The sequence below is a fragment of the Megalobrama amblycephala genome, linkage group LG11, assembly GCF_018812025.1.
Source record: "Megalobrama amblycephala isolate DHTTF-2021 linkage group LG11, ASM1881202v1, whole genome shotgun sequence".
NCBI lineage: Eukaryota > Metazoa > Chordata > Actinopteri > Cypriniformes > Xenocyprididae > Megalobrama > Megalobrama amblycephala.
This window is the reverse complement of record NC_063054.1, coordinates 18,282,882-18,301,911: the sequence shown is the minus strand read 5'-3', so window position 1 is coordinate 18,301,911 and position 19,030 is coordinate 18,282,882. Positions and strand designations below refer to the sequence as shown.

At 35.8% G+C, this 19,030-nt stretch overlaps 1 protein-coding gene across 2 annotated transcripts in view; it reads left to right on the top strand.

Annotated features, from left to right (window-relative positions):
- The first annotated feature begins 8,695 nt into the window (after positions 1-8,695).
- Positions 8,696-19,030, top strand: part of mylk4b (myosin light chain kinase family, member 4b) — a 29,425-nt gene continuing 19,090 nt past the window's right edge. Inside the window, exons 1-2 of one of the 2 annotated variants that reach the window (XM_048206481.1) lie at positions 8,696-8,903; positions 10,448-10,681. In XM_048206481.1, the coding sequence (XP_048062438.1) occupies positions 10,550-10,681 (132 nt within the window). In that variant the 5' untranslated portion in view covers positions 8,696-8,903; positions 10,448-10,549. Of the gene's footprint in view, positions 8,904-10,447; positions 10,682-13,856; positions 14,364-19,030 lie in introns of those variants that run through there. The other variant, XM_048206480.1, reaches the window with a different exon arrangement.

Below are 19,030 nucleotides of genomic sequence, written 5' to 3'. Positions count from 1 at the left end.
TTGTGCATAAAGGGTGAGTCACACTGTTGGATCAGAGGTTCTGCGCAATAAAACCGTTAAAGGCCTTTCACAATAGGGCCTGTGTTCATCAGAAATGCTTCTTCAGTCGTGTTTTCAAAATGGTTCTTTGTTTTTTATTGATCTATTGAGCATAGACTATTGATTTATTCAGAATACATGAGGTTTCTACCTTAAGAGATAGCATCAATAATTTGGCATAACATAAGGAATTATGAATGAAAGAGTTGGCCGCCTCACTATCAATGTAGGTATATAATTAACTGAAGGTTGGCCCCACAAACACACACACACACACACACACCTACGTTGGGTTTCCATGTTTAATGGGACTTTCCATAGACATAATTATTTTTATACTGTCAAATTTATATATTCTATCCCATATAACCCTTACCCTATCCCTAAACCATCACAGGAAACTTTGGGCATTTTTGCATAAAAAATCAAAACAAAACTCTAATATGATTTAAAAGCTGTTTTCCTTATTGGGGACCAAAAAATGTCCTCACAAGATCATGTTTTTGAAAGAAGTATCATCTCAGCTCAACATTTATTTTCAAAAACACAGTAAAATCAGTAATGTTGTTTTTAGTAATTTCTATAAAAAAAATTATCTTACATTATTCAGCAATTATACAGTCTACACCTAAACAAAACAGCTGAAAACCCTTTGATTGTGAACAGTTAGACTGAGTATTGTAGGCCACTGTAATTTAAATACACATTTTAATATTAATATGCATAATAGTAAATAAGGTGCACAGAACTCTTGAAGACTCAACAGCAGCACATAAATTGCAGAACTGGAAGGGATAGTGTGGAAAAAATGAAACCTCTGTCAGCTCTCAGATCTCATTCTTCATTCCGCTTATTTGAACAAGCATGCATGTATTAAAGGTCCCGTTCTTCGTGATCCCATGTTTCAAACTTTAGTTAGTGTGTAATGTTGTTGTTAGAGTATAAATAAAATCTGTAAAATTTTAAAGCTCAAAGTTCAATGCCAAGCGAGATATTTTATTTAACAGAAGTCGCCTACATCGAACGGCCAGTTTGGACTACATCCCTCTACTTCCTTCTTTAATGACGTCACTAAAACAGTTTTTTGACTAACCTCCGCCCACAGGAATACACAAGAGTTGCGTTTGTAGAGTGTGTTTGTCGCCATGTCGTCGAAACGCTGTTATTTTCATCCCGCAGTCCAATCACCGGGTCTGATTCCGGCTCAAATTGATAAAATTAAAGACATGTTTACAATAACACTGAGCGCATGCATCTCCATGTTATGGTAAGAGGCGTGACTTTTCCGGGCAAGGTTCGCTAAGCTGCTGTCGAATCACAACACAGGAACCGCTGGCACAATCAGAACTCGTTACGTATTTCTGAAGGAGGGACTTCATAGAACAAGGAAGTCATCAGCCCGTTTTTATGACAGTGGAAACAGCGGTATACAGATAAGTAAATTATGTGAAAAATACTGTGTTTTTTTACACGCGAAACATGAACACATGTTATATTGCACACTATAAACACAATCAAAGCTTCAAAAAACCACAAAAAACGGGACCTTTAAATTATAGCAAACACAAGAACAGCATTTGGCGTGAACCATGAAGCGGCTCTCCAATGCACCATTTTGGGAAATCTGAACACAACAGGGTTATAGTCTATGCTAATATTTTTATTTAGTAGACGAGGAGTCAATCTATATGGGCCCCTGCCCAATGACATTTATTAGCCACTAGATGGCAGAATTATTATTTTTTTGTAGAATGATGCATCTATTATCTACTATATTTTTGAAAAATAATAAAATTTTTCCTTTTAATTTTACTGTAACTATTCACTTGTTTTACCAAAGTTTATTGCAAAATCACTAATTCAGGATAATTCCATAACATGTGGAATATCAAGTTCTATGTGCTGTATATATGTTTTGTACACGCAGGCAGACAATCACTCACGCTCGCTCTCTCTCTCTCTCTCTCTCTCTCACACACACACACACACACACACCATTGCTGCTCTTGAATTACACACAGACAGCAGCACTTACACGTCAGAATGAGATTTAAATAAAACTCATCCTGTCAGCACCATGGTTTGCTGTTTCCACACCTCACTCTGCATGCATACTTCCTCGTGTGTGTGTGTGTGTGTGTGTGCTCGCATTGGATAAGGGCGATGTGTGTGTGTGTTTGCCGTTAATTAGCCAGTGTGTACGCAGAAGTTAGCTAAATCTGATAACCTCCCTTTGGGGACATCTCCAATTAGAAAAATGATTCATAAATAAGCAAATGTTTTGTCTGATGATACAAAATGTGAATGTTTTCTGATAGAGTTTTGGAATGTGATAAGATTTTGGAAATATCTACGGTATGTCCTCATTTAGATAGCTAACTAAATGTGTAAGTATGTACATGTCAAAGGAGAGAGAATTAGTCAGGAGGGACTAAAGGGTATAATTTGGCTCCCTGGAAGTGAGAGAGGAATGATTGGCTATGAAAATACTGTATGTAAAATTGCTCAGTGATGACAGAAAGGCAGGCACACACATCAGCTTCCTAAGTGTACCAAACATCTCCAAATGTACTGAAACACTTACCCCGCCAACACACAGACAGACAGAGATACACCTAGACACATGCACTTTCCTTGACCTCATTCCCAAAACAACTACAGAGAAGATGTTGCAAATTATAATTATTATTACATCAGAAATAATAAAATTAATTAAACATTTCAAATTTTCTGTTATTTTAAAAAAAGCATTTGGCCATGAAACTTTAGAACCCTTTTACATGCTCATACAGGTTTATGAAAGGACACGAGCAGCTGCAGTTTGCCTTTGATCCTGCTATTTCCAATGAGAACACAATCCATCATATATAACAGCACAAGTGCCAACTCATAGCATAGCTAACCTATATTCCAACACAATAAAGGAATCTTTATAGCTTTAACTAGGGATACCCAGCGAGAAGAGATCATCCCCTGTCTTAAATAAGCCAAGGAGAACAGAATTTGACATGGTTCTTCTTCTTGGTCTCTCCCTTTTCATTACAGTAGATATGCCATTCTCAAAAATATTATATATCTGCAGATGTGGATTTTCCATATTGCCTAAATTTGACCTCTGGTAGTAAACCTCGAGCAGCATTATTTAGAACAGCATTGTTGCAAAAATAGTGCACACTTAAGTCTTGGACCTGAGGTGGTTTCTCACTGACGAATCAATCACAGCTGAAGGCTATAAATAATACGAGTGACAAGACAAAGGTTTATTAGACTTCACAAAGCCATGGAGCAGGTGCTTTAGACTGAATTATCTCCAAACGTAGTATAGGAAAATATTATTGCCATTAAACATTTCAGTTTATACTTACAAATACAAATACACTTCTGGTCAGTAAATTCTTCCCCAACCATCCTCATGCTATTTGATAAATCAAAGTTCATGTATTTGTAGGGCATTTTTTATGAATCAATGTGTGTGTGTTTTTTTAAATAAGTATCTGAATATCTTTTTAGATTTTGTGGTTCGGTTTGTTGGCTTTTACGGTCATGAAATCGCCCTTATCCACCGCACGCCCACACACAAACACACAAACAAACACACACGTACATAGGAAAAGGGGAACACATGGCACTGAAATTCCACACCCTCTACAATAACATGTTTAACCCCTTTCCCACTCCCTGCGCTTCTCTCATCCCCCCCACACCCCCACCGCACATTTACACTTTGACTTGTCTCTGACTTTGCTGACCCGTTTCCACATCCCACAAACTATCTCTCTCCTTGCTTATTTGACTGTGTGTCACTTATACAGAGTAGACTATGTGAGCAAGTCACCATGTCTGAGGCTGTTCACAGATTTATGGATAAATCCTTGATATAGACTGTGTTTTACAACAAAAGGAAGAGGAAAAGCTGACTTGCGACTTGTCGACCTGCCTAATTGAATGTAAGAGGAAACCAAATTATTTTTTGTATGGTATCACAGTGTGATATTCTAAATATGCTATAATATTAGTAAGCTGGACTGAAATGAAATATGCTTTTATTGAATTAACAGCTGCTGTAATGTTGCATTAACAAGCCTGTACATGCAAACACACATAGGCTATAGCATGCCTAATGAACTCTATCAAGATGCATTTGTTTCAATAAATGTTTGTGCTGAATCTATTGGTGTAAGATGAAAGTGCATTGAAGTATGTGTAATTTTACACTGCACTGTTATTACCATGAGGCAGCTGCAAAAGTGATGGTGTTGATACAAGATCTGAGATTAAACGTTCCCTGGTGCGTCTCTGTGTGAGTACAAAATGGCTCCACAAGCTTTACAGTCATCATGACATTCCTTCTGACTTGAGATGACATTCCTCCTGACCAACATAGATTTAACTCAATATAAAATATCCTTTATTTGTGCTGTAGCTGCGTCTGTTGATCTTGGTGTATGGAAGCAAAGCTTTAAAGCAATCAGTCCAAGGTTCAAAACTCAAATGTTTCCTCTAACATATGTTATAAAGTAAAAACTGTCAGTCAAAAATAATTAAGAAGAAGTGACGTCAAATAAGAAACGTTCCAAGAAACATCCTGCCAAAATCTCACTGAGTTCTTGGCTAGAGGGGTAATGTAATGATATATTCCCACTGGGCTTTATCAAAAGAACATCCTAACTCTAGAATCATATCAAATCTGTTTAGCAACCATGGCCAATTCAGTTAGTATCTAATTAAGGACAAAATACCTATGAATTTCCTATAGAGGTAATTTGATTTAAAAAAAAATAACTTAAAATTATCTTAAAAGGATAGTTCATCCTCACCCTCATGTTGTTCCAAATCCATAATTTATACTATAGAACAAACTTTTTAATGGCCGCGAAGTAAATTCAAATTCAAATGTACCTACTCAGACTGTCAGACAGTAGGCTGAGAATTTTTCTATAGTGTGTCATTTGAGTGCTTTATGTACATTTGCTGATCAATGTTTATATGTGAATAAAAGCCTTAATTAAATCTGTTTATCAGTGATCAGGTCTTTTCAGAAGACTTGGATTAAACTGCTCGATTCGTATGGATTTATTTTACGATTTCTTTATGAACATTTTGAACCATCAGAAATTCCAATTTCGTTAAAAATATCTTCATTTGTGTTACAAAGATGAAGGAAAGTCTTTTTATGTTTGGAACAACATGACAGTGAGTAATTGATATGCCTAACAGAGTTTTCATTTTCATTTTTCACTTTAAGCGAAGTTACCTGTTCTAGAACTTCCACTAGACGACGCCCAACACCCCCTCGCCTACAACCGGTTTGGCGTTATGTGAGTGAAAAATATTTTTACCTGTAAAACAAGCAAAGCAATGTTCACTCTCGACTTCTTTTTTTGGGTTTCTTTATTTTCCCTGTCTTCCTCTTTTGTTTCACTGTGTAAGCCGCATCACTGAAATATTTATAATTTTTGTTTATATAATTAAAGTTATGTTCTGGGGCTAGTCTTCATAAGACTAGTCTTACAAGTTAGTCATCTTTTTTTTTTTCTTTAAAGGTGCCATCGAACGTTTTTTTTACAAGATGTAATATAAGTCTAAGGTGTCCCCTGAATGTGTCTGTGAAGTTGCAGATCAAAATACCCCATAGATTTTTTTAAATTAATTTTTTTAACTGCCTATTTTGAGGCATAATTAGAAATGTGCCGATTCAGGCTGTGGCCCCTTTAATTGCTCGCGCTCTCCGCCCTCTCCCGAGCTCTCGACTCTATCATTGCATAAACAAAGTTCACGCAGCTAATATAACCCTCAAAATGGATCTTTACAAAGTGTTCGTCATGCAGCATGACTAATCGCGTAAGTATGGTATTTATTTGAATGTTTACATTTGATTCTGAATGAGTTTGATGGTGCTCCGTGGCTAACGCTAACATTACACACTGTTTTATAAAGATTTATAAAGAATGAAGTTGTGTTTATGAATTATACAGACTGCAAGTGTTTAATAATGAAAATAGCGACGGCTCTTGTCTCCGTGAATACAGTAAGAAATGATGGTAACTTTAACCACATTTAACAGTACATTAGCAACATGCTAACGAAACATTTAGAAAGACAATTTACAAATATCACTAAAAATATCATGTTATCATGAATCATGTCATTTATTATCGCTCCATCTGCCATTTTTCGCTGTTGTCCTTGCTTGCTTATCTAGTCTGATGATTCAGCTGTGCACAGATCCAGACGTTAATACTGGCTGCCCTTGTGTAATGTTTTGAACATGAGCTGGCATATGCAAATATTGGGGGCGTACATATTAATGATCCTGACTGTTACGTAACAGTCGGTGTTATGTTGAGATTCGCCTTTTCTTCGAAGGTCTTTTAAACAAATGAGATTTATATAAGAAGGAGGAAACAATGGAGTTTGAGACTCACTGTATGTGATTTCCATGTACTGAACTCTTGTTATTCGACTATGCCAAGGTAAATTCAATTTTCAATTCGATGGCACCTTTAAGAATGTTCATAACTTTTTAAAGTCAGTTTCATAAAAACATAGATTGTTCTAATTTGATACTGAAAACTAAGACTGATTACCCCTAACTAACTGCTAGCTGGTCATACTAGTTCTTAAGACACAGTCAAACAAAATTGAATAAAAAATGTTGTGCCAGCATTTATCTTTTGTATGTATGTATGTATGTATGTATGCATATGCATATGCATACATATATATATATATATATATATATATATATATATATATATATATATATATATATATATATATATATATGCACAAACATTTTTTGGGTTGTGGAGAGTATCTCGGGATGTGCTGACAGAGTCAAAGATTTTGCCTTTCATCACTGTAGCATAAGCCGTTCCAAGCCCTTTAATTGAGACTCTGTACCACTGCACCGGAGAATATGAAAGCAAGGATAAGACCACAGTACACAGTCACGCACTCATTGCACCATACAGGACAAAATGCCAATAACATTGTCCACTATGAAGGTAACTGAAAATAAAGAAAAAAGAAAACTTTTGAAACTTAGATTGTCAGCAATACTTTTTTAGAACAACTCCAAATCATAAGAGTTTTTATAGGATTTGTTTGCCTCTATATATCAAAGTATTATGGAAAGAGACCTAAAGTGGAAATACAGTGTGACATAAGGAATCCCAAACTAATAGAGAGGTCATAGTCAGAACCAACATTCTTACGTCATTCTAGGGAATAATGCTTGACCACAGGCGCCAGAGCTGATTGGGGCTTGTGTCTGGTTTGAAAATAGAGCGTTGTTCTTGTTGTTGGGGTGTCCCAGCCCCAGGGGAATCACTCCACTTTGTGACTTTCTGTTACCCCAGGGCATACAGATGGATCAACATGCTATGCACAGAATGGCATCTCAACTGATCCCTTGGAAACAGAACAACACGCTTAGTTCCTATCAGAGTACGTTGAGCTAGAGCTGATGGCTAAATGCAGCTTGGATCATTGGTGACAGATATAGTGTATAAATTGAGTTATGTGAAGAGAGTCTTTTGGAGTCCCCATACCTTTTTCTGTCACATTGTAGAAGTACTTACCTTTAAAAAAGACATCATCATTATTTTCTCTATGCATTGTTCAAAAACAGTATGGACAATAGTCTTTCAAAATAAGGATCACCACCTGGGCCAAGTGCTTAAAGTTAAAAGCACAAAATGACCATCTGACCCCCATAAAGCTGCTTATAGCTGCTCACCCCAACCATTACCCATCCCGGATGTCAGCACTGACCTGCACCTGCTCACTGACCCGAAACACATATGAACTCATACATACATAATGTGACATTTCCTACCAATCTGTTCTTGTGTGTAAAAACACACTTTCTTCCTTTATATCTAAAGAAAGACGCTTAGACTATTGGACTATTACGGACTATATCTACCTTATTTTGCAATGTGGAAGTAAGCTATTTTCTGTGAATGTGTGAGTCTTACGATGCATTAGCCATTAGCCCATAGGTAAATAACTGCATTAAACTGTAAAACTATTTGCACTACAAAGGAGTGTTTATAATTATGACAATTCATTTAAGTAATACCAGTTTGCAATATTAAGCAGCATAAACAGCTATTTTGTGCCACTAAAAATAACTAGAAGCAAAGAAGCCAGACACATTGAATTTACAAATGGCCATGCATGCACTTAAAAAAAAAAAATGGATAGACTAGGGCAGACTACTAGAAATAAAACAATAAAATCAAGCTCCTGGGAGTGATTTTTTTTTTTCTCAAAAAAAAAAAAAAAAAAAAAAAAAAATCGTGTTGAGTCACCTCAGACATACTTCTTTTTCACATAGCCCACTGTTTTTTGCCTAGTTGGGAAGTATGCGGCTTTGGATGCAGCCTTACTATTTTTAACATATAATTATAGCAAAAACAGTATGAGAAGTATACTAGTATACGGTTCTGAATTCATCAACTATCTTTATGAGTGAGTGAGTCATTGAATCATTCACCGATACGATTCGTTGAAACACAGTGAATCATTCACGAACATCACTGCCATGTGTTGCTCTGTTAATTCGGCTGGCTTGTTTAGATTTTTGTTGGCGGAGCAAAATAGACAAAGTAATATTGTGTCTAAAAAAACTACACATTATTAACTTGTTTATTGAAATGTTGTATGAAAGCAATATCACACTAAAAAATGACTGTGTATCAGGGTTAGCTGGCCTATTCAGCGCGAGACTCTTCCTCACGTCACATGTCAATTTTCTAATACAGTGAAAAAACTATAGCGGACACACACCATGTGCTGACAGCCAAGACAGCGGAGGGTGCTTTGGATATGAAACAAAGTCACAGCTTTCAATTCATGTAAGTTTTATTACGAAATTCAAACGATAAATAGCGTTTTGGCGCTCTTTAATGTGGCTTGACATCCACCTCAGTTAACTAATAATCGCCACTGAAACTAAAATCTCTTTCTCTTTACTAGTTATAGCACGAAATAAACATGTTGAAAGATAGTTTATGTTACTGAAAGTTATCATGCTCAACAATCAGTGACGACGTCAATAAAACAGCTAAACAGTTAAATTTATCTCAGAAAAGCCATTCAGTGTCCATAAACTCTAAAATGTACTCTAGCCGAGGAGCATTTTGCAAAAAACAAGCAAATAATTAACATATTAACATATTAATTATAACCTATTTGTACTCTTATATCATCAGAGGTGTAAAGAGTACCTGAAAACCATACTTAAGTAAAAGTACAGATACCTTACATAGAAAATGACTCCATTACAAGTTACAAGTCACCAATTCCAATATGACTTGAGTAAAAGTCTTGAAGTATCTGATTTTAACAGTACTTAAGTATCTTACTCACGCTGAAAATAAGAAACAATTGATTTGTAAGATGACAAATCAAGTTTATTTTCTAAAATCAAAATTGAACTGAACACCTCGATATTGCAATAAATCAAGGTCGACACAACAATCTTTTAAACGTCTACAAACTCTCCAGTCTTAGTTGAGTTCAAGTGCACAAAAAGGCCATAAGTAAACCAATATCCTTCAAAAAGGTCTCGTCGATATAGCAAATAAATAAAACAATGTTAAATAAAATTAAATAGTCAAAGTCTACTGTATGTGCTGGTTTGAGCCTCATCACCAGCTGCAGTCATTTCCTCATCTCAAAAATCAAACAACTGCGATCAGCAATTACCTACTAATGCACTTACATTCACACAAAGTATCCTTGTTGACAAGTTTTGGGTGAGTAAAGGCAAAATGCACAAGATATAGTACCTTCAATGCCCTTAGATGGCGATATCGCTTCTTTATAGCAGAAACAAACTGCTGCAGAAAAAGTTAGGTGCCATGAAAAATCTAGTGTGTAATTGCATTACTCATCACAAATGTAGTGGAGTAAAAAGTACATACTTCTTCAAAAATGTAGTCAAGTAGAGAGTAAAAGTTGCCAATATCTTCTACTACAAACTAGCCAAAAAGATACTTGAGTACAGTAACTAATTACATTTACTCAAATACTTTACACCTCTGTATATCATTAAAAAGTTTTTATAATGTCATTATTTTAAAAACGGCCTTATATACAAATCAGTTGTTAATTTTAAACTTCAGTAATAATGTACTAGTTAAAAGGGTTCCCTGTTTGCAATATTAGTTAGAAAAAAAATAAATGTACTAAAATGAACATGTACCCCGCACCCCACCCTGCAGGAATAACTCTCACTCTGAGTTGGCAGCCCTGTTTTAAGGCATATTGACGTGACTTCAGTGTAGTTTTGGCTGTATTCTTAGCTCTTTTACCTATACGTGTATTGATTTGTTAATTTTTTATTCCAAAAAAGATTTTATTTTTGTTTGTACTTTTTTCCCCCTTCTATTTTCAGCTCAGAAGACAATACCAAGTTTGCTGCAGATAGTAAGAGGGGGTGTGTCAGGTCCAATAAAACACCCGCTGCCCATGCACTGCATTTCTTAACAACAGAGCCATGGAGGGGGAGGAATCACGCATCAAGGAGCTTGATGTTGGTCGACTTGAATTTTTTGGGCACCTTGAACGAGTAGAAAGAATGCGCTGCTACTGGGAGCTCAAACATGTCCAGCTAAAGACTCTAGAGCAGGTAACTCGAACGTGATATGTTATATGCACGTCAGGTATGTATACACTACTGTTTAAAAGTTTGGGGTCAGAAAGATTAATTCATTTCTTATTTAAATAATTTAAAACTTTTATTCAGCAGGGACATATTAATTTGTTCAAAAGTGCCATTTATAATGTTACAAAAGATTTCTATTTCAAATGAACTTTCTATTTATAAAAGAATCCTGAAAATAAATGTATTACTGGTTCCACTAATGTATTAAGCGGCACAACTGTTTTTAACATTGATAATAATAAGAAATGTTACTTGAGCACCAAATCAGCATATTAGAACGATTTCTGAAGGATCATGTGACACTGAAGACTGCAGTAATGACTGCTAAAACTTCAGCTTTGCCATCACTGAAATAAATTACATTTTAAAATGTAAATTGTAATAATATTTCACAATATTGCTTTTTTGATCATATTGAGCTTTGGTAAGCATAAGTGATGTCTTTAAAAAAAATAATAAAATCCTTCTAATCTCAACATTTTATAACTGGTAGTGTATAAGCCAGGGTAAAATAGATTAATTGTTTGTGTATTATTTCAGCTAGTTGTGTTGCACTGTTTTAAATTTGCCCATAGAGGGGGCTGTATCACCATGGATCACACCTATTATAACTAAAAAAAATTCTGTTTCTGTTTACAAACTGAGGACATACTGTCTGGGGTATTTGACAGCATGCCACAGTTAATTTGAAAATAACTAGAAAATTCTTTTAAGTTCAACTTCCCTTTGAAACTTTTAATGCTCTCTTTACTTACAAACTATGCCATGGTTATTTTTATAGAGATTGCACATGCACACTTTGACACACAGTCCAACATACACATGCTTGCACACCCAAAAACGTTTATCAACTTTCAAAAAAGTACCAAGGTCATGTGGCACTGGTAATATTTACTGACCATCCAGGAGGGGGCGACAGTTCATGAAATAGTGATTGCATTGCTCGCTGATGCACCAGGTTTTAGAAATGTAATCTTTCACAGACAGGGCTTAGAATAAAGGGTTATTTCACCCAAAAATGAAAATTCTGTCATTAATTACTCACCTTCATGTCATTCCATATTTTTGATGAAATCCGAGAGGTATATGACTCGTCCATAGACAGCAATTTAACCACCACTTTAAAGGGTTAGTTCACCCAAAAATGAAAATTCTGTCATTTATTACTTACCCTCATGCTGTTCCAAACCCGTAAGACCTTCGTTCATCTTCGGAACACAAATTAAGATATTTCAGTTGAAATCCGATGGCTCCGTGAGGCCTGCATAGGGAGCAATGACATTTCCTCTCTCAAGATCCATAAAGGTACTAAAAACATATTTAAATCAGTTCATGTGAGTACAGTGGCTCAATATTAATATTATAAAGCAACGAGAGTTAAAAAAAATAACTACTTATATAGTGATGGCCGATTTCAAAACACTGCTTCAGGAAGCTTCGGAGCATAATGAATCAGTGTATCGAATCTGCTGTTCGGAGCACCAAAGTCACGTGATTTCAGCCGTTGGCAGTTTGACACGCGATCTGAATCATGATTCGATACCCTGATTCATTTATGCAGTGTATGCATTTATTCATGAAGCAGTGTTTTGAAATCGGCCATCACTAAATAAGTCGTTATTTTGTTTTTTTGACACACCAAAAATATTCTCGTTGTTTTATAATATTAATATTGAGCCTATGTGCCCATATGAACTGATTTAAATATGTTTTTAGTACCTTTATGGATCTTGAGAGAGGAAGTGTCATTGCTCCCTATGCAGGCCTCACGGAGCCATCAGATTTCAACTAAAATATCTTAATTTGTGTTCCGAAGATTAACGAAGGTCTTACGGGTGTAGAACGGCATGAGGGTGAGTAATTAATGACAGAATTTTCATTTTTGGGTGAACTAACCCTTTAAAGTTCCAGAAAGGTACTAAAGACATTGTTAAAACAGTCGACGTGACGCAGTGGTTCAAACTTAATTTTATGAAGCAACGAGAATACTTTTTGTGCGCAAAAACAAAACAAATATAACAAATTTATTCAACAAAATCTTCTCTTCTGTGTCTTCTTATGTACCTTTCTGGACCTTAAAAGTGGTCGTTATATTGCTGTCTATGGACGAGTCATATACCTCTCGGATTTCATCAAAAATATCTCAATTTGTGTCTCGAAGATGAACAAAGGTTTTACAGGTGTGGAACGACATGAGGGTGAATAATTAATGACAGAAATTTCATTTTGGGGTGAACTAACCCTTTAAGCTAGGATTAGGCCTTAGTTCAATTAGGGCATTTAATAGCTTTTATAAATGTGTCTTAAAAACATTACTGGTGTGCATCTTGAGACAAAACAATGTCAGAGCAAGTTGCTTTCAGTTAAAACAGCTCAAACATGCATTTTAGTCTGGGATTAGGCTTAAGCCTTGTCTGTGAAACCGGGGTAACAGTACGTCTTATGACTACACTTCAGTAGACATTTCTTATAAAGTATGAATGATCATGTTTGAGGCTAAAATGCTTAGCATTTGGTCTTTAGAGTTGGAATAACCATTTAAACATACTTTGTGCATCTATTTATTTGTTATTTTACACAGTGTGCTGTATTTTTTTTATTTACATTTTTTTTTACAAAATGTTTGGTTAGGGTCTTTTGCTTTGGGATGTACAGTGTTAATAGGTTTTCTTTTCAATTGTGGGCAGTTATTTGGAATTGGAGTGTTCTCCTGCTATAGTGTGTGTGTGTGTGTGTGTGTGTGTGTATTTCTGTGTATTGTGACTGTGCGTCAGTCAGATGACCTATAGGTTGCAAAGTCAGATAGGAGTAATCCAAGAACTGCAGTCTATTTAAATCAGATCGCTACTGTTACGGTTTACCCCCCAACATGTCTCTTATCACTTTGTGAGCAGGAGTGCACAGCCTTGGTCTTTTGAATAGCTGTGAGTGTGTTTGAATGCCAGTGTGCACGTGCGCATATCTCTAGTCTGATTATAGTAGTCACACATGCTGAGAATACATGACAAGTTGTCGTTTCTCTTTAAAATGTTCTGAAGTATCAGTGGACCTGAGATAGGCTGAGTATGCTGCTTGCTAGGGCTGTATATGTCAGATTATACAGGCCACGTGTCATTCACCCCATTGTGAGTGTGTATGAGTGAGCACTTTTAAGTGCTGTGTCTAACGTTAAAGGATACACCGAGTTCTGCTAACTGCCCTCCATTGCCGTGGAGCCAGAGTTCCACCTGTCCACCTCTCGTCTCGCTGACTGACAGATGTTTTGCTCCTTATACGGAAGAGAGGGAGCGTTCTCTCCCGTTTACCCATGTCTCTCATTTGCTGTGACTGCCCACCTTTCGTAATTTGTAGCTCGCTTGTACAGCTGATGTCAACAACCGGACCGGCGTTAAAAGAAAGAGAGAGAGAGTTAAACAGGCTGCTAAAAAAAAAGTTAAGGAGTTTAAAAAAGAAAAAGCAACTGTTGTAAGGAGGTTTGCTTGGTGTGAATGTAGTTGCCATGGAGAACTTCTTGCGGGATAAGGACCTCTGGATTGTAGGAAGTGTGTGTTTGGTTGCATCCATCCTATGGAGACGATTTTGGAATTTATTTACATACAAGAGGAAAAGAGACACTTCACCAGAAAGTTCATCTATTGACATTCAGGTAAAACTCACGAATATATCCAAAACTGAAATTAAAAAATAATATTTTGTGCTAATTTACTCTTATTTAATTGTATTTAAATGAAAATGTGTTTTGCATTGTTTAGCAATGTTCCAGTAGCCTATATAAAGCACTGTTTTTCCTGCTTTTACTGTATATAACTATGAATAATATAAATATATGTGATATATATATAGGCCTAAGTGGTTCCTGACGGTATTATGACGTCTGTAAAGAAAATTTAGAACTAAATTTTAATTAATTTCCCAACTAATGCTCTGTTAAGCATTATATAATGCAATAGTGTTGTGGAATGTTGTTGTGTTGTGTAGTGTTGTGGTACGAATGAACATTATTATGAATGTAGGTCTAATTAATTAAGTATGAAAATATAGTTTTGCTGATACTGATTAGAATGCACAGGTGATTAAAAATTGTAAATAGTGATACATCCAAGTGCAGAATATTCACTTACTGTTATATAAATCAGTTTATATTTTAACAGCTATGACAAAAGAAGTGAATAAGCTAGACTAACTGACAACAAGTGATGTGACATAACTAGCACATGCTCTGAACTTAAGAATCACCAATAGATATATTACTACACTTGACCTGTGTTTTACAGTGTAGCTGCACTTAATAATCATTGGTTTTTAATAAACCAATGAGTAATCACAATTATGATAGCAATATTTTGAAACAATGAAATGACCAAATTGCAATATCTAGTGAGAAGTAAAAGTAAGAAGAGAGTACATGTATAAGGAGTAAATTTGAACTGTGATACACTGTCTTCCTTTTTTCATGTTAGTTTTTGACACCATTGTAATTTCGATTATCTGCCCTCCCACCCAAGTGGCATTTGGAACAACATGTGTCTAAACCACAAACATTAGTGTTGCTTAGTGCATGAGGTAATTATAACTGTGACTTATTATTGTAGTCATGCTAGTTGATTGCTTTTTACATTTTGTGAAAAAAATAAGAAAAGGTAGTGAAAATATTCATATTTCTACCCATCATGCTCTTTGAAAATCTATCTCAGTGGTTCTCAACTCTGGCCTTCGAGATCCACTTTCCTGCAGAGTTTACTTCCAGCTGTGATTAAACTCACCTACCTGCAACTTTCTATGGCTGTGTTTAAGTCCACTTTTTTATGCCCTTCCCTCGCTAACTTCCCTTCGCCTCGTTCACTCGGATGTACGTCATTGCTTACGTTGCATGAGTGTCCACGACTGGCGGAACCATTGCAATGAGTTTAAATGGAACAGCCCTTGATCACTTGTGGGTAAATTACAGTTTTTTTCAACTGCTTACACACATATTCAAAACTCTGCCTCTTTTCAAAACTTTACACACAAATCCAAGAATTGCACACACAAAATGCAAAAATCCTCTCTTGCAAAATTAAGCACTGCATTCAAAATATGACAAACACATTTCAAAAGCAAACATTTGTGTTACGTTGCAAACACCTTTGCCATAATATCCAATTTTTGGATATATCATATACACACAATTATTCAAAAGCTCTTTTTTCATGAGCTCCTATGTACATTTCTGTACAATATTGAAAGTAATTGGCAGAGAGATGTTGAAAAATTCACAGTAAACATGAAAGCAAGATTGAAACAAAACTATTTTTTTTTTTAACGTAAGCATTTGTGGTTGTGAATACAGTATTACACAGTACGAAAGAAAAGAAGTACCTCAACCATGTGTAGTTGGACAGAAACAATGGTTGCATTTGAAAACGGAAATCAAGATACTTCCTGTTAGATTTTTGTGTTACATATAGAATTGTGTTATGTGTTTTGCAAAAAGTGTTTTATGAAATTGAAAACTGAGTTGAAGGCCGAGAATTAGTGTATGGTTTTGCAGATTTGGTGTGTGGTTCTGGTGTTTGAGTGTCAGATTTCAGAAACTGTGTGTAAGCTGCTGAAAAAAACTGTAAGTGTGAGCACTGCGAGTTGCTGTTGTGACGTAACAATTGTGTTGCATTGTGGTCTAAAGATCTGCCTGAAGTGTACATATGAGCAGAATCGCTCCCTCGGTCAAATTGAGGGGTCAAGAGGTCTGTCCTAATAAACGTCCCGCATCCAAGTTGGCGAAGTCGGACACACTTCAAAATGGCGGTGGGGATTCCTCCAAGGGGAAGTGCTAGGGAAGTTCATGAGCGTATGTCTAAAGGCCCTGATATACGCACGTTGAAGTTCTTTTTCGTTCTTTGCTTAGGGGTAAAAAGTTCAAAATACACGACCAGCGATAAACTGTTAGCAAACATCCGAAGGCGCACACTCTGCTGAGAGCGGCGTTCATATGTAAATATGTGCTGTGTGCTTTCCACTCAATAAAAAAATAAACACACAACAAAATTGAGAAGACAGCAAGCATAAGAAAAGCATCTGATCATAGCAACGAGGATGTTTGCATGGACTCTGCAGTTCGGCACTCTAGTTAGTTCGTAAGTAAACATATCCACATTTATTTATATAGCACTTTATACAATAGATTGCTTAAAATTAAGCAGCTTTACCGTATTAAACATGAAAAATAGTGTCTTGTTTCATCAACTTAATTTTCTACTATATAGCAGCTCCTGTGTGTTCATGTTTTCACTCACGGACTTCTGACCTCGACAGACTGAACAGTAGAAATGAACCAAAAAAGATTTCCACATGAAAGAAGTAATTGTAAGTAATTAAGTAATTGCCACAGACCAATGGTAGTACAAAGGTGTTTACCAGTCGTAGCATACTTTTCTGGAAAGCTTTTTCAAACTCCCAAAATGAACTTCGATTTGGCCTGATTTTGTACGGAATGATGTCACATCAGTTTGTTCTTTGATTTCACTTAAAGTATATTGTGGCCTTAAGGGTATGTTTACACGACAACAATGTACTAAAAATGGAAATAATTTTACTTCACGTTTTTCGCATACAGACGACAAAGTCAAAATGATCCCCATTCACACGGATCCGTGAAAAACGACTAAAAACACTGTATTATGCATGCCAGGCCAGTAGTTGGCAGTCACTTTGGATATCACTTTGTAAAGAAACATTATGCACATATAGACTGAACATGTAATGCGCATGTGCATAGCATCACAGATTTCACAAATTCATGTTTTTGTAGTTTATTCAGAATTGTATATTTATATCTCACATTTCTGGCTTAATAACATGCAATTGTGAGTTTATATCTCACAAATCTGAGAAAAGAAGTCAGAATTGTGAGAAAAAAGTCAGAATTGTGATTTTTTTTAAAAAAATCTTTACCACACAGATTTGGCCTTTCAAATGATTTCACTCACAAAAGTGCATTTTAAGAATCAAAGTTTTGCCACAAAAAAGTAAAAAATAAATAAGTAAAACTAGGCACTGGCATGTTAGGAAAAAGGCATAAATACATGAATGAATGAATAAATGAATGAATGATACTCCTGAAACAACCTGTCCCTTGGTTTAGATCAGTGAGTACTAATGTGAAATTTCTGGCTTAACTCAAGTCTTCTTGTCTTCGAGTGTGATTTAGAGGTGTCTGAGGAGGGGGGGAGTTTCATATTGACAGCTCTGCATTATGAAAGACTACAAACTTGTTAGTTGAGTGTCAGGTGGCACCATGTGAACATATTGCGTGATGTGTCTGGCATCTTGCTCTCAAAAAATATTTAGACCTAAATTAAAGGTTTATGTATTTGAATTGCATATAAAATTTACATCTATTTGGATTAGACAGTTTTATTGCATGATCTTTTAAAAGCAGATATTTTACCTGTTTTATTTATATATGTCTGACAAATATGCATCACGTTAAGTTTATTAGTTTATGTTTAAACTGTGTAATCCCAAAAAATTTATATGCAATTTTATGCAATTCAAATACATAAATCCTAAATTTAGGCCTAAATATTTTTAAATACCTATAAATAAATACCTAAAGTTTTTTAATCTTTCTTTGTTTTGTTCTCTGTGATTCAGCACATTAGCATTAAAGGGATAGTTCACCCAAAAATGAAAATTTGATGTTTATCTGCTTACCCCCAGGGCATCCAATAGGTGACTTTGTTTCTTCAGTAGAACACAAATGATGATTTTTAACTCCAACCGCTGCCGTCTGACAGTCTTATAATGCGAGTGAATGGTAACACAATTTATAAGAGTCAAAAAATATGCATAGACAAATCCAAATTAAACCCTGTGGCTCGTGACGACACATTGATGTCCTAAGACACGAAACTGATCACGCTCTGATAACGACAGTGATGTCTGGCACTCATTGAAGTATATGCGCGAGACATCACTGCCGTTGTCAGAGCGCGATCAGACCTCACTAACCGAGTGCTGAACGCAGTTGGACATAATAATGTGTATTAGACGTAAAAATGATATAAATAACGTTCGGTTTCTCGCACAAACCGATCGGTTTCATGTCTTAGGACATCAGTGTGCCGTCATGAGCCGCAGGGTTTAATTTGGATTTGTCTATGCATATTTTTTGACTCTTATAAATTGTGTTACCATTCACTCGCATTATAAGACTGTCAGACGACAACGGTTGGAGTTAAAAATCATCATTTGTGTTCTACTGAAGAAACAAAGTCACCTACAACTTGGATGCGCTGGAGGTAAGCAGATAAACATCAAATTTTCATTTTTGGG